Genomic DNA, 13499 nt, shown 5'->3' with positions numbered 1-13499 from the left:
AGTCTGGTCGGGGTTGGTGGCTGATGGAGCCGGTGGCTGATGGAGCCAGTGCTTAAAAACATGAATGTGTATCCCTGCACTGTACCTCTCGCCTGTTAATTCAGTAATTTCTTCCTTAATCTAATCTAATGTAATCTAATCTTCTTCAAGAAGTGTCAGTCACATGTCTGTAAGAGCAGGAATATTATCTCCTCCTTCATGGCATTATGTGCGTATCGATCTTCCAGTTAGGAAGTTTAGAGGGGGACAGGCTGGTGTCCATTTCCTCACAATTGATGTTTCCATGGCTACGTACAGTAGTGGAGTAGAAATTGCTTGGGCTTTCTGTCCTACCAAATGTTGTGTGTCCCACAGAAGCCGTTCCTTTTTAAAGTGCACATATTTACTGATTTTAATAATTAAAAAATGGGAGAACAGTATAAAGAATGCTGCTTCAGAGGAACAAAGATTGAGTCATTAGAGACGTTTATGGAATGGGATTGCGTGCACAAACACACGCACACACACACACACACACACACACACACACACACAGTCACTGCAGGGTAAATGCCAGCTCATTAGTGCTCCGTCCTCTGCGGAGGCCCCCTAATCCAGCACCCTCTCTGTCTTCTCTCTTTCCTTCTGTTGAGCTTTCTCCCTTCATTTTCCTTTTTTTCACAGTGATATTGTTGGTCCACTGACATTTACTGGGATGAGATTATCCTTTCTCTCCTCCATATCCCGAGGCTTTGCACACAGCTGGAGAAGCTAAACACTGAAGTTCTAGTTCTTCCTATCTACTCAAACACTGCAAAATGTAATCAGAAGCGAGGCTTTTCAGTCTCTGTCCTATTCTCAACAGCACCAGTGATAAGATTTTCCTCTTTGTTTTATTTTCAGCACATTAGTCTCAGTCTTATCTAGGGAATATTTATATTTTATTCCTGCCTCTGTTCTTTTTTTTCTCCCTTTTCGACCTGATAAAATCTGTGACCTCTTGTCCAGTGGGAGATCAGATACCCATCAGTCCCTGACCTAATGATACACAATGCTTTGTCTCCTGAGACATGGGGGGAGGGTTTGTTTGTTATTTCATCCATTAGGATTACCTCCTACTACACTGTCAGGGACTTTTCCCTCGGGTTGAAGGTCAAGATCTACGTGAACCCTGAAATCATATTTTAAGAATGTTGATAGTCTTAAGTTGAATTACACACTAAATTACCAGTTTATTAGATACACCTGTAGAGTCTCATGCAGTCCACAGCTACAGCCACTCAACACGTCGTTCTTATGAACATTTGCTGCTCAACGTTGAGAAATAAGAGAAAGAAGAATGTGTGTGTCTGTGTGTTTTCAGCTGAGCTGGGAGATTGTGACCCGTTAGACCACACTCCGGACCTGGTAACAGAATTTCGCTTCGTCCCCAACCAGACAGAGGAAATGGAGCTGGCGATATACAACGCATGGAAAGAGTGCAGGTAAGCATTTCACTGTATCTAAACTACTGCACATCTGACCAGTCAGCTGAAGTGAATATCTGTGAGGAAGAATGCATGAACAAAACAGCTTAATATTTTTGAAAATAATAGGATGTGCTTCATTCTGTAAGCTGTGTGAGCTTGTGAAACAGTTACCACCAACACTTCATAAATAAGCTTTTTTTTTTCTTCATTATTTTGACCCAGAGCTTTTTGATCATGCAAATATGTCTGTCTGTTTTGTTTCTCCTCCTCCCTTCTGTCCCTCCTCTCCCTCAGAGGTCAGACACCAGCACAAGCTGAAATTAACTACCTGAATAAAGCCAAGTGGCTAGAAATGTATGGAGTGGACATGCACATGGTCAAGGTAACTTACACACACTCATGTACTATATAACCTGAAACAAAAAGAATATATGTAAGAACAGAAATAATGTGAAAGGGTTATAGGGTGGTTTGTTTTGGTGCCTCTTAATTTATTTCTTTATCCACAACGCAGGCAAGAGACGGTAACGAATACAGTCTGGGTTTGACCCCGACTGGAGTTCTGGTGTTTGAAGGAGAAACCAAGATTGGTCTCTTCTTCTGGTATGTTTGGTTATATCCTAATTTACTACAATATTTACTTAAATACCTTTTTAGAGATGTATATAGTTTTCATTATTTCTTTCCCTGTTCTCTCTGCTGTAGGCCCAAGATCACTTGTCTGGATTTCAAGAAAAGCAAACTGACGCTTGTGGTCGTGGAGGATGATGAGCAGGTGAGCACGCACGCACACACACACACACACACACACACACACACACACACACACACACACACACACACACACACCCTCAGATGTTCGTCATACAGTGGAATGTTGAAAATGCAGAACATACATTAAATCTCCCACAGTAATCCTTCTTGATAGCAGTGTATGACTGACCCAGGTCTGAACACCAGGCTCTGCTAATGTTGTAGCCTTGCAGAGGATGGCAGGGCCTCAGTTAGACAAACTTCAATAGTGTCAGATTTCATGGCAAAAATCACTTGTACTGTCTGTCCATCTGTACGTATGCTATGACTCTGTGAAAATCTGACAGATTCTGTGTGAATACACAGCTGTTGATTGTGCTGTAAGCTGTTCATGTCATTCACAACCAACAGAAGCATGACGTGTCTGTGAACGGACAACACATCTGTCCTCTTACAAAAAAGGAAGTGAGCGAACAAACTAGCCACTTTTTACTTAAAGATACATTTCAACATTTTAATGTTGACTGTTTGAAAAATGTGTAATTAGATTATAATGACACTGTCACAGATTAGATTCTTCAAAATATGTCAGTTTTAAACTTATGAAACTTGATATGTTGATGACCAGTTATGCTCTGTTTGCTCATGAAAAGCATATCTGACATAAGTTTCCTCTCTTCGGTTGCTTAGGTTTTTTTAATGGTAGTAATAGCACTATTTTTTTTTAAAATGAATTTATTCCTTTTATTTACATTGAAAATGGAAGGTGGACATTTTGAGTAAGTGCTCCTCTTATGTTGCAAGAGAAAAAAAACAGCATCAAAAAATAGCATCTCACAATTTGTGGAATACACACAGTACAGCTGTAGTTTGTGGTAGTCCTGTTTTTTATGTGTTTGACCACATGTAAATGATGAATATGAAAAATGTGTTTCTTTTTGTGATGTTTAAAGAGAAAATTAATACTTGTGGATTTTTGTGGCTGTATCCATTTTTTTAGTATATTGTGCACTATTTTCAGTGTTTTGAAGTAATCTGAAGTAATCCAGAAGTATTCAGGTTAGACTATTTTTTGTAATCCAATGGAGTAAATTACTTATTAAAAAACAAAGCCATGTAATTTGTATTCAGTAAGTGACAACATTTCAAAATAATTTGACCCAAACCTGTATATCATCAATGGATTATAAAGCTATTAAGACAAAATTATTACTCGGGTAGACCTTGCAATGGATTTCTTTGAAACCATTTAAAAGAAATAATACAAAGAAGGAATTGTCCTCTTAAAACCTTGTCTGATGTCGAGCCTGAAAAGAGTCTGGTTCCAAATCAAAATGAAACCAGACTTAGACCTGTTCTGCCCAGAGGCCAGTGTATATGAGAGTCTGTTTATGTCCATCCTGGAGGTCTGCGACTGAGGTTAATAAAGAAGACCCCCCCCCCTCTGGTATTTCTGGTATGCACCATTCTCCTACACACACACACACACACACATACACACACACACACACACACACACACACTCCTCCCCTCCCAACTTTGTCCTAAACAGTTATAACTGTACACTAGTCCTGACACCACAGGAATTTACTGTTTACACCTTGCTTCTCAATTCTCTAACAAGGTGCTTGTTTGTGACACACACACACACGCACACACACACACGCACACACACACACACACACACACACACACACACACACACACACACACACACACACACACACACACACACAAAACAGGTGCATCAGAGATGAAACAGAATTCTGACCATAAATCTTATCAGTGACTGTGTTTACATGCACAATATTTTTCCTGTATTATTCTAATCATGATAGTGTCACATATTTGATGAGTCATGTGAACAACATATTTTGTTTGGATATTCTGAATCTGGCCTTATTCTGAATGTATCATTCTCCAGTTAAGATGTGGAATATCAGGGTACCCATGAAATCTTAAAAGCATCACATTTAATATTCTCAAAATGAAGCCTTACAAAGGTCTTAAAATTAAGACCTTTGAAATTTACAAGAATGGAATTTACAATGTACAAAGTTTGTATAATTTTTTTAATCCTTTCATAGGATTTAATAAATACCTTAATGTTATAAATATCTGTCAAATGTATGTAGTGGTTTGGTGTAACTTGGATGTTACAACAATACAGGTGCTGCTTTACACTCTCGACCGAGGAGTGTGTGTGCGTGCTGGTGGAAATCTGTCAGTTTGTCAGGAAAGAAAGCAAAAATGTCTTTCACCGTGTAGCAACAGGATCCAAAACAAGAGTGAGTTAATTCTATTTCAGGCAGTGTGAATTCAAGCACTCTGGCCTTAAAATCCACACTGATTTTCCGTTGTATCCTTCAGACCTTTGCTCGTGTGGCCAGAGGGTGACATTACATTTCAAAGTGATTCTAGAAAGGTCTTAAACATATATTGAGTCTGCAAGGCAGTCTGCGAGGGTACAGTAGAGATGCATGCACAAAAGTAAAGCCCACATTTCTTGTCAAAAGGAGAAACTCTGATATCAACAGGTTTTTGGAGTATCGTAGTCGTAGTATCATAACACTGACCTTTTTTAAGAATGTGGTTGAATGAATGAAAGAGGGAGGCTGTTTTTGCACGGTCTGACACAGGTGGGAAAACTGTAACTTTTGACTGTTTGTACATGGGAATATTAGTGGAATATTTATTTTCAGTAGCCATGTAAACAGTTTAGTAGGATTGTAGAACTGTGAGCTTTTGTGTGTTTCCCTGTATCTGTTAATTAAATATGTCTGTTGCCAATACTGTTAGGTTCAACCCCCTAAAAGAGAGAACTAGTTCTAGTTCACCATGGTGGTCTGCTCCTACTTAAAATGAATGGCTTCAAGTGTCAGGTCTGTGCAGAATTGTGATTACACCTAAAGGAGCATTTGAGATTTTGAGTTTATATTCCATTGATGTAAAGGTGTGTGGGGTTTTATTCAGCTTTGGATGAGAAAGGCTGGGGTCCTGTTTGTCCAAGTCGTACACCTGAAACCCAATAAAAAGAGGGAAACAAAGCAAAGAACTGCATGAATCTGACTGTGACACTGGAATGGCCCCAGTACGAGTTTTGCAACCGACCGTGGTGCCAGGCAGTCTTTCATCTTGGCCGTAATGAGAAATCAGATTAATGAGACAGCATCTGCACACACTGTCGAGCAGCCATTCATTCTTCACATTTTAGCCTCATTCCGCAAGCAAGATCCAACACATGAGCTTTGTTTTGCTGAAAATATGCCAGCCAGGACTGAAGGACTTTCAAATGAAGCGTGGTGCAAACACTCATGGTTTCAGGGCCCCATTCTGTCTGGAGAGGTCCACTTTGTAAAGTGTGTGTTGTTTGTCACTGTGCTGAGAACTTGTCCTCTAACTTTACACCTGTCCTCCGCAGGGCAAAGAACAGGAGCACACCTTTGTCTTCAGGATGGACCACCCCAAGGCCTGTAAGCACCTCTGGAAGTGTGCAGTGGAACACCACGCTTTCTTCAGGCTGAGAGGGCCGGTACAGAAGAACTCTGCACGCTCTGGATTCATACGCATGGGCTCACGCTTCAGATACAGGTAGCAGACGGATGCACTCGTACATTAAAGTGTTAAAGATGATTTTTTCACAGAGGCACTTCTTCTTCCAGCCTGAGTGGGTTGGCGTACAAGAGTTAGTACAATGTCCTTTTGTACCAAAGTTCTTGAGAAAATTTAGATTGACAAAAAACAAAATCGGAGCCCGTGAGTTGCAGAGCCCATGGCAACAGGAGCATTTCACCAAAGTCAGTGCTGAACAAGTGAGAGTGTTTTACAGCGCCATAAAAAAGTATTCACTGCTACTTAGATTTTTTTATGTTTAATGGATGAAATCAGGACTTTTTGTCAAACCACTAATACACAGAAAAACTTGTGTTAAAATAAAACAAATCTAATTATCTAATTATCTAATTTAAGTACAAATAAAACACATAAAGTGAATGACTGACCTGCTGCTGAGTTAAGTGCTACACATTGAGAAAGCCGTATGATTGTTCCTCTACTGTGTGTTTGACCGTTCCAGCAGAGATAAGCCTGGTTTGGTGCACAGTATCTTTCACTGTACATACAAAAAAACCCCACATGTGTACACACAGATACTTGTAGTGGAACATGACAGGCACTCGATGTCCACATACCGCAGTAGCCAGCTAGTTCCCTTCTGTGTGTGTTTAAACATTACCCAGTTGGATAAGCATTGGCAGTAATGTTGGTTTAACACAGAGGTTACAGGGTTTGTTGTTAATAGAAGGTTATCGCTTGGATGGATCCAGAGTTCAGCAGGGGTCATTGCTGTGCCTTTTGTTTTTGGCACGATGAGATTCAGAAAGTAATATTTTGTATTTAATTGTTCGGCTTGCATCCGGTCTAGGTTACCATCGCTTAGAGTCTGCGAACAAACAGAAGTCCGTCCAAGTGTAAAATAGATGTTTGTTTTTGTCTTTGTGACCAGTGGAAAGACAGAGTATCAGACAACCAAGGCCAATAAAGCAAGGCGGTCAGCCTCGTTTGAGAGAAGGCCCAGTCGACGTTACTCCAGAAGAACCATGCAGAACAGAGGTGAGGACGACAGTCGCACACCTGCACGAGAATATACAGCCTGTTAACATCAATATTAACACGTGAAATAAAATATAGAAATGCAAGCACACATAATAAAGCTCAACAGTGAGCGTACACTTTATCAGTAGCTCTGGTTTCAGAAGTGAGTTTCCATTCTGAAAATCCTTACATAATGAGTTTTAAGCCAAACCAGCAAACTATGAGATGAATCATGACAGTAAAACATTTGATTTGGAAGAAAAAAAAGACTGAGAAATGGAAAAAGGCACATAATTATTTTAAGACTGAAGGAACTGTTCTCAGTTCCTTCAGTCTTAACCATTGTCAGTGATAGCATTTCTTCTTAATAATATTCACTGTGGCTTAATATCATTACTAATACAACTTATGTTAGCCACCTTGCAAGCCGGCCTGCTAGCAGAACTGCTCATTCAAGGGTGCGGTTAATTTTTTGATGGGAACGACGAGCTCCACCAATCAGAGACATCGCTGTTACACTTTGTAGGTTGTAGGTAGTATAGTACTTATCCATGACATTGTGAATGAAACATGTTTTTCCTAAAACAAGGTTAATATCATACAGACTTGTTGCTTCTACAGGAGCACACACCATTATTTCAACTCGTGGTTTATTTAAATTGAATGATGACAACAATAATCTTATATTCAATAACTATATTCAGAATATGAATGGGATTTTCACTTCCAGAGCCTCACTGTTGAGCTCTATACACACAGTATGAATAGAAATAGAAATATCTTGCATGATGTAAATATGTATACATCCCTGGATTCTTTGAAGTGTCTGAACTTCAGACTCACTGTCTGTTCTTTGTGTTTTTACAGGACCATTACATCCCCAGGAGTGAGTACACTCATACTTAAAGTGATGTTATTGTGCCGCTGTCTGATTAAATTATTTTATCTGTCAGCTCATTGTTGCACAGCTTTAATTTTATGGTAATTTAATCCACATCAGTTGATCTGTGTAGGAAATGCGTCTCATTTTATTTGTTGATTGTCCTGGTACTGCTGTTGTGTAATCATCATTTCTGTCTAATCATCTTATTCATCTTAAATAACAACACTTGGGAGGCTTCATCTGAAAATGACTGAATTATATATCATATATACACTGTATGTATATACAATTATCAAGTATTCTTGCTTAAAGTACTATGACTCTCTCTCTCTCTCTCTCTCACACACACACACACACACACACTTCATTCATTCATAAGCCTTGACTGTAATCTTATTACAGGGGAAGCCTTTTGTTATCAGGATGTGTGTGTGTGTGTGTGTGTGTGTGTGTGTGTGTGTGTGTGTGTGTGTGTGTGTGTGTGTGTGTGTCGGTGTCGGTGTGAGGGTGTGTGTGTGTGTGTGTGTGTGTGTGTGTGTGTGTGTGTGTGTGTGTGTGTAAAGACATGATGTCAGTGTTAGTTTTAAGTCGTCATGGGACCCGTCCACTCAAAGCATTTTGATGACAAACATTCCTGTGACTTTACATCATGATTTTTTCACAGCAGCTATTTTGACATGAAATAAAAGTTAAACAGGTTTTTACCAGTGATGCTAATAAAGTCAGGGTGCTGCTGTTGTGCCACACTAAATGGAATACAGCCTTAATTAGTGTCAACAGTAACACTTGTGTTTACCCTACTACTTCATATTAATGTGTTTGCTGTGAAAAAGGTCTGACCTATACTATTATTTGCTTGTTGAAATTCTGTATTATTGCCATTTTAGATAAACAATGGTGTTTTCAGATTGGCTCTATAAGGATATGGATATATAAAATAAAAGCAACATAAAAAGGGAGTATAGTGGAAGACATATTGACATAAGTTTAGCCCGATGTGATTCACGTGTCGGGTTGCAACTAATGATAAGTTTCATTATCTATTAATATTTTTTATTATTTTCTCAAATAATTGCTTAGTTGTTTGGACCAGCAGAGGTCAGAAAATTGTGAAATATTGATCAGTGTTTTCTAAAGTCCAAGATGACATCCTAAAAGAATTTTGACATTTTTTGAAAAAAAAAATCCTCAAAATGATTAATCGCTTATCAAAATACTGGGGGAGGTTTTTAATAGTTGATTAATAATTGATCAATCATTGCAGCTCTATTCATGCGTCACATGAACTACACACCTCTCTGTGTAATTGCAGCTCAGCCAAATTTACAAAAGCAGTGCACCATGAAGAGCATTGTGGGAGACTTTTAAGAGTCCCTGGTTATTTTTAAGGGTTCAGGTGACACTGAAAACCAGTTAAGTTATTTGTCATGTAAATCCATGTGCGGTATCAAGAATTCTTTAAAGGTGTCTGCTTGTTTGTTCTTTGAATAAAATCTCAATTTCTTTGTCTTCAGAGTTCTGTCCTCAGGCAATGGAGTCAGCTCCAGCAAAGACAGCAAGGTAAGAAGGAAAACAGCTGTGTGCGTTTAAATTCCTCCTTCAGTGCACATGGAAACAAAACCGACAAAACAGGTTTTTAAAGTCAGAGACGAGACCCTAAATGTCCAGTAAGAATCATACAGCAGGCCTTTTGTATGACTACATACAGGTGGCTAAAATAAAGCTGGTTAGAATCTTGCAGTTAACAGTTTACTGATATATATTTTTTTTAATCTCAGTATATTTTGTCTCTTTCTTCTTCCCTTCAGGTTCTTTCGGGTCGAGGTGCCTGGTCAGCCATGCCTGTGGTCAGCCCAGTAGCTGCTTCTGCCTGTGGACCGATTGAAATCGAGGCTCTTCCCAGGAGTCCTGGAGGAGAAAAGAGGAGGTTGGTACCTGAATGATTTGAGTTCCCTGCCTGGTTCAGTCACGTCTTTTGACCATCTGCCTGTTTTGTTTTGATTTGCAATTTTAAGTTAGCAGTTAAATGTCAGTCGCTTTTTATATGCCGGTGTCAGCTTACGAATGCTCAGTGCTCACTGATGATCAGGGAAACAAGCACAGCCAGGTTAGGAAAGGTTGGAGCACGGCGACTGATCCCCAGGTAGCTAGGTGTGTTTTTCATGTTCTAATGCCATGAGAGTGGCTTAACATGGCTTATCCACTGACCCTGACATGCTGTGACCAGGTTAGACAGGGAAGAAGGCAGAGAGTATTTTTATGTTCATTTTTCTATTTATGCCTGCAGTGCTCGGCTGTTCTGTTTCACTGTTTTTAAGTTCCTGCTCTACTTTGCAAGTGTGCATGAAATGTGCTATTGTGGTCGTGGAGGTGTTCTCAAAAACGCAATGGCATGAAAGAGCGACTTACATGTGTCTCTGTGTGCATGTGTGTGTCTCAGTAGACTGCAGCACGTACCACAAGACTGTGAAGACCAGTTCAGACCAAACATTTGTAACTTTCTGCTACCGTAATGTTCTGAAAACCTGCCAGTGGACACCAGTGTGACTAAATGAGACGGTGTAGCTTCTCCATCACAACAACTCTCTGTTCTTCAGCTGTAACTGACAGCTGCTCAGGATTTTTGGTAGCTGGATATAATTTCTAGTGTCTGAAAATGCAAATAAGCACAGTGATAGTGAGTTACTTGCTACGCTTGCATTTCTAGTTTTGATTAAACAGCCAGAACATAAAAGGCGTGCGGCTGAGCGGAGAGACAGACTCTGATACACTAGTGTTCTCTACCTTATTTCTTAAACCTACACAGATTTTTAACCAAGAGCTGTCAGGTTAGACCTTAGCACAAATAAATACCCACAGACCACTGCACTACACCTGATGCTGTCATACAGACGTGACACTTCCTCAGGCAAATTCATGAGGTGATCTTCTCTGTCCTCTGTTCAGAACTGTCGGGTTACTGACTTTGCTATGAGCTGTTTAGCTATTGTTACAGGAGACGTTCTAAAACCAGCCAATGGTGATTTGACAAGATGAGTCGCAGACGATGTCATCAGCCGGGCTGAGACGGCAATGTCTCCCTGCAGTGTTTTAAAACAGCTTTGTCTTGTTGTGAATTTTTGGTCTGAACTGTGAGTAAAACAGCAGTGCAGTATTCAAGCAGGCTGCAGATTGAAATTTAAGAAAAATGAAGATTTCTTTCTCAAAACTTGTGTACTCCACTGGCTTCCTCTCTCTCATATTACATTTTTATTGTTTTTTTGTAGTTTTCTATCTTTCAGCTGATTTTTCCCCTGGTATGCTGTGTTTTGCTTCTCATTCTTTAGTCAGAGTTGTTGCCTCTAAGCAGTTTGTATAAATGCATTATGCATTTTTTGTGTTGCATAAAGAGAGAATGAACAAGCATATTTACATATACATACAAATATAAACCTTCCTCCATTATAAACCGTCAATGTCCCCCTGTGTGTGTGTGTGTGTGTGTGTGTGTGTGTGTGTGTGTGTGTGTGTGTTCCAGTATTAACATGTACTGAGGACAAATTGTCTGGAGGCAGACCAGGTAGGTACGAACACTGAACCTTGCCATCGCTCTGGCTTTAACCAATCAGTCGCTGTGCAGTGGCGGGCTTTCTGATTTTGGAGCTTTGGAAATGGGTTTTCTTGCGACGGGATCGTCTCCTCTGATTTGCTGTCTGTCCACTTTTGATCAGCATGAAATGCAAACCTAATCGGTGCGAGAAACGATGTGATGATCTTTGGTGTCTGGCATCGTGAATCAGTGATGTGATATGATTCCAGCTTTGGATCTGTTCTGTTCAAGACTTTGGTGCATTCTCGTGTGTAGGTGTCTTTACTTTCAGTCTTCTGATGTCATGCTGTGCATCTTTTGAAGCACCTGCTCCTCTTTCAAACTGTAAAGTTCTATTATATTAAAACAGTATATGAATGAGTGGATGTCATTTTTGCAGTCAGTGTTTGTGCCAACATTTACAGTGATGTTTATGACTTAAAGATTTTTTTTAGTGTTAAAATGTTATGAAAAGATTTTTTTCCAGGCTTCTGGGAAACAAAGCCTGTTCAGATTTACAGCTCAGGCTGATCCTGTTTCTGGTAAAGTAAATTTCTGGTCAGTTGTAATAAGAGGATTGCCTGTCATTTCTGTTGAACGTGGGCCATTTTTTTTCTTTATTTATTGCCCTTAAAAATAGGATGCACAGACATGACCTTGGACAGCGCCGGTGCATAAAGTAATGACCTCTCACACTAATTATTCTGTATCCTCCTCTTTCAGAGGTTGTTGCCCAGTAGGAATCCTAAAGGCTGCAAACTCTCATTATTTTGCAATGTCCTTTAAAACACACTGTTCATTTTGCACTGTACAGTAAGAGCTCATGCTTGTTTTAAACTTGTTTTTTTAGTGTTTTTAAGAAAGATTTCATTCAACAACAGACCTACTGTTTTGTGTAGTAAGACCTGCCAGGTACAGACACACGTTGCTCTGTTTCCAGTGTTCTCAGAGCAAAGTTGGCGAGCTTATCCAGTGATAAGATTTTTACCAGCACAGACAAGAATTACAAGTTCTTGTGTATTTTATCAGCACAAGAGATTGCACTGAAATGACCTCTGAGTTCTTGTTTATGCCGTCAACCCATGGCAACTGACTCAGCGGACATGAGGATGATGCTGTGAAAGAGACACTGCTGTATCTCTGATACCTCAGACTAATCCCTGGTGCTCTTCTCTTTCTCCTCCCATGCGTTTCTTTTCTTCCTTTGCTTTTTGTACAATGTCTCTGTTGATTTTTGCATGAAGGCACTATAACCCTCAGCTATTCTCCTGATAACATGAGCACTCAATCTCCTCTATCTCTCTGTCTGTCTGTCTCCAACTTTACCAACCACAGAAGACAATATATCCTGTGTATCATGTGATTCCCTAATGATTTGAATGTATTAAATGACAATCACAAAACTGTAATTTAAGAAATTTTCAGTTTTAAAGATTTAACAGAATGACACATTTTATGTAATGGTCGTGTACAAACCCCAATGCCATAATAGTTGAGAAGCTGTATAAATCAAATTTGCCAATTCTTTTCGACCCATATTCAATTAAATACAGTACAAAGAGAAGTTATTTAATGTTCAAAATGACAAACCTTATTGTTTTTGTAAATATTCACTCATTCTGAATTTAATACCTACAACTTGTTCCAAAAAAGTTGTGACAGGAACAGGTTAACCTCGATGTTACATCACCTTTTATTTTAACACTCAGCAAGCGTTTGGGAACTGAGGGCATTAATTTTGAAGGTTTCAAAGTGACATTTTAATCGAGTCTTGCTTGATATCCAGTGGAGTCTCCACTGTCATGTTCTGCACTTTGTAATTCACCACACATTTTCAATGGGGGACAGGTCTGGACTGTGGCAGGTCAGTCTAGTGCCAAATCTCTTTTACTACAAAGCCACGTTGTCGTAAGACGCGCAGAACGTCTCTGAGAAAGACGTCGTCTGGATGGCAGCAGATGTTCCTCCAAAACATGTATAAGCCTTTGTGCAAGTTACCACACTACAACTTTCCCAGTCTTTTGTTGCCGCTGTCCCAGCTTTTTTGGAACATGTTGAAGACATCAAGCTCAGATTGAGTGTATATTTACAAAAGCAACAAAGTTCATCAGTTTGAACATTAAATATCTTGTCTTTGTACTTTGTTTGATTGAATGTATCTCAAATAGAAATATCAAATCACTGCATTCTGTTTTTATTTATGTTTGAACTGGGGTTTGTAGTTTTTGTATTGTTCTTTTACTACATTATGTTG

At 39.5% G+C, this 13499-nt stretch overlaps 1 protein-coding gene across 1 annotated transcript in view; it reads left to right on the top strand.

Moving 5' to 3' along the window:
- The window catches only part of epb41l5 (erythrocyte membrane protein band 4.1 like 5), a 49089-nt gene that overhangs the window by 16913 nt on the left and 18677 nt on the right, over positions 1 to 13499 (top strand). Inside the window, exons 8-16 of the mRNA XM_084725539.1 lie at positions 1343 to 1463; positions 1743 to 1830; positions 1963 to 2051; positions 2154 to 2223; positions 5623 to 5792; positions 6706 to 6812; positions 7662 to 7680; positions 9192 to 9237; positions 9486 to 9604. Of these exons, the coding sequence (XP_084581665.1) occupies positions 1343 to 1463; positions 1743 to 1830; positions 1963 to 2051; positions 2154 to 2223; positions 5623 to 5792; positions 6706 to 6812; positions 7662 to 7680; positions 9192 to 9237; positions 9486 to 9604 (829 nt within the window). The remainder of the gene's footprint in view (positions 1 to 1342; positions 1464 to 1742; positions 1831 to 1962; positions 2052 to 2153; positions 2224 to 5622; positions 5793 to 6705; positions 6813 to 7661; positions 7681 to 9191; positions 9238 to 9485; positions 9605 to 13499) is intronic.

The sequence above is a fragment of the Lutjanus erythropterus genome, chromosome 8, assembly GCF_056507025.1.
Source record: "Lutjanus erythropterus isolate fLutEry1 chromosome 8, fLutEry1.hap2, whole genome shotgun sequence".
NCBI lineage: Eukaryota > Metazoa > Chordata > Actinopteri > Lutjaniformes > Lutjanidae > Lutjanus > Lutjanus erythropterus.
This window is presented reverse-complemented; position numbering and strand designations above follow the sequence as displayed.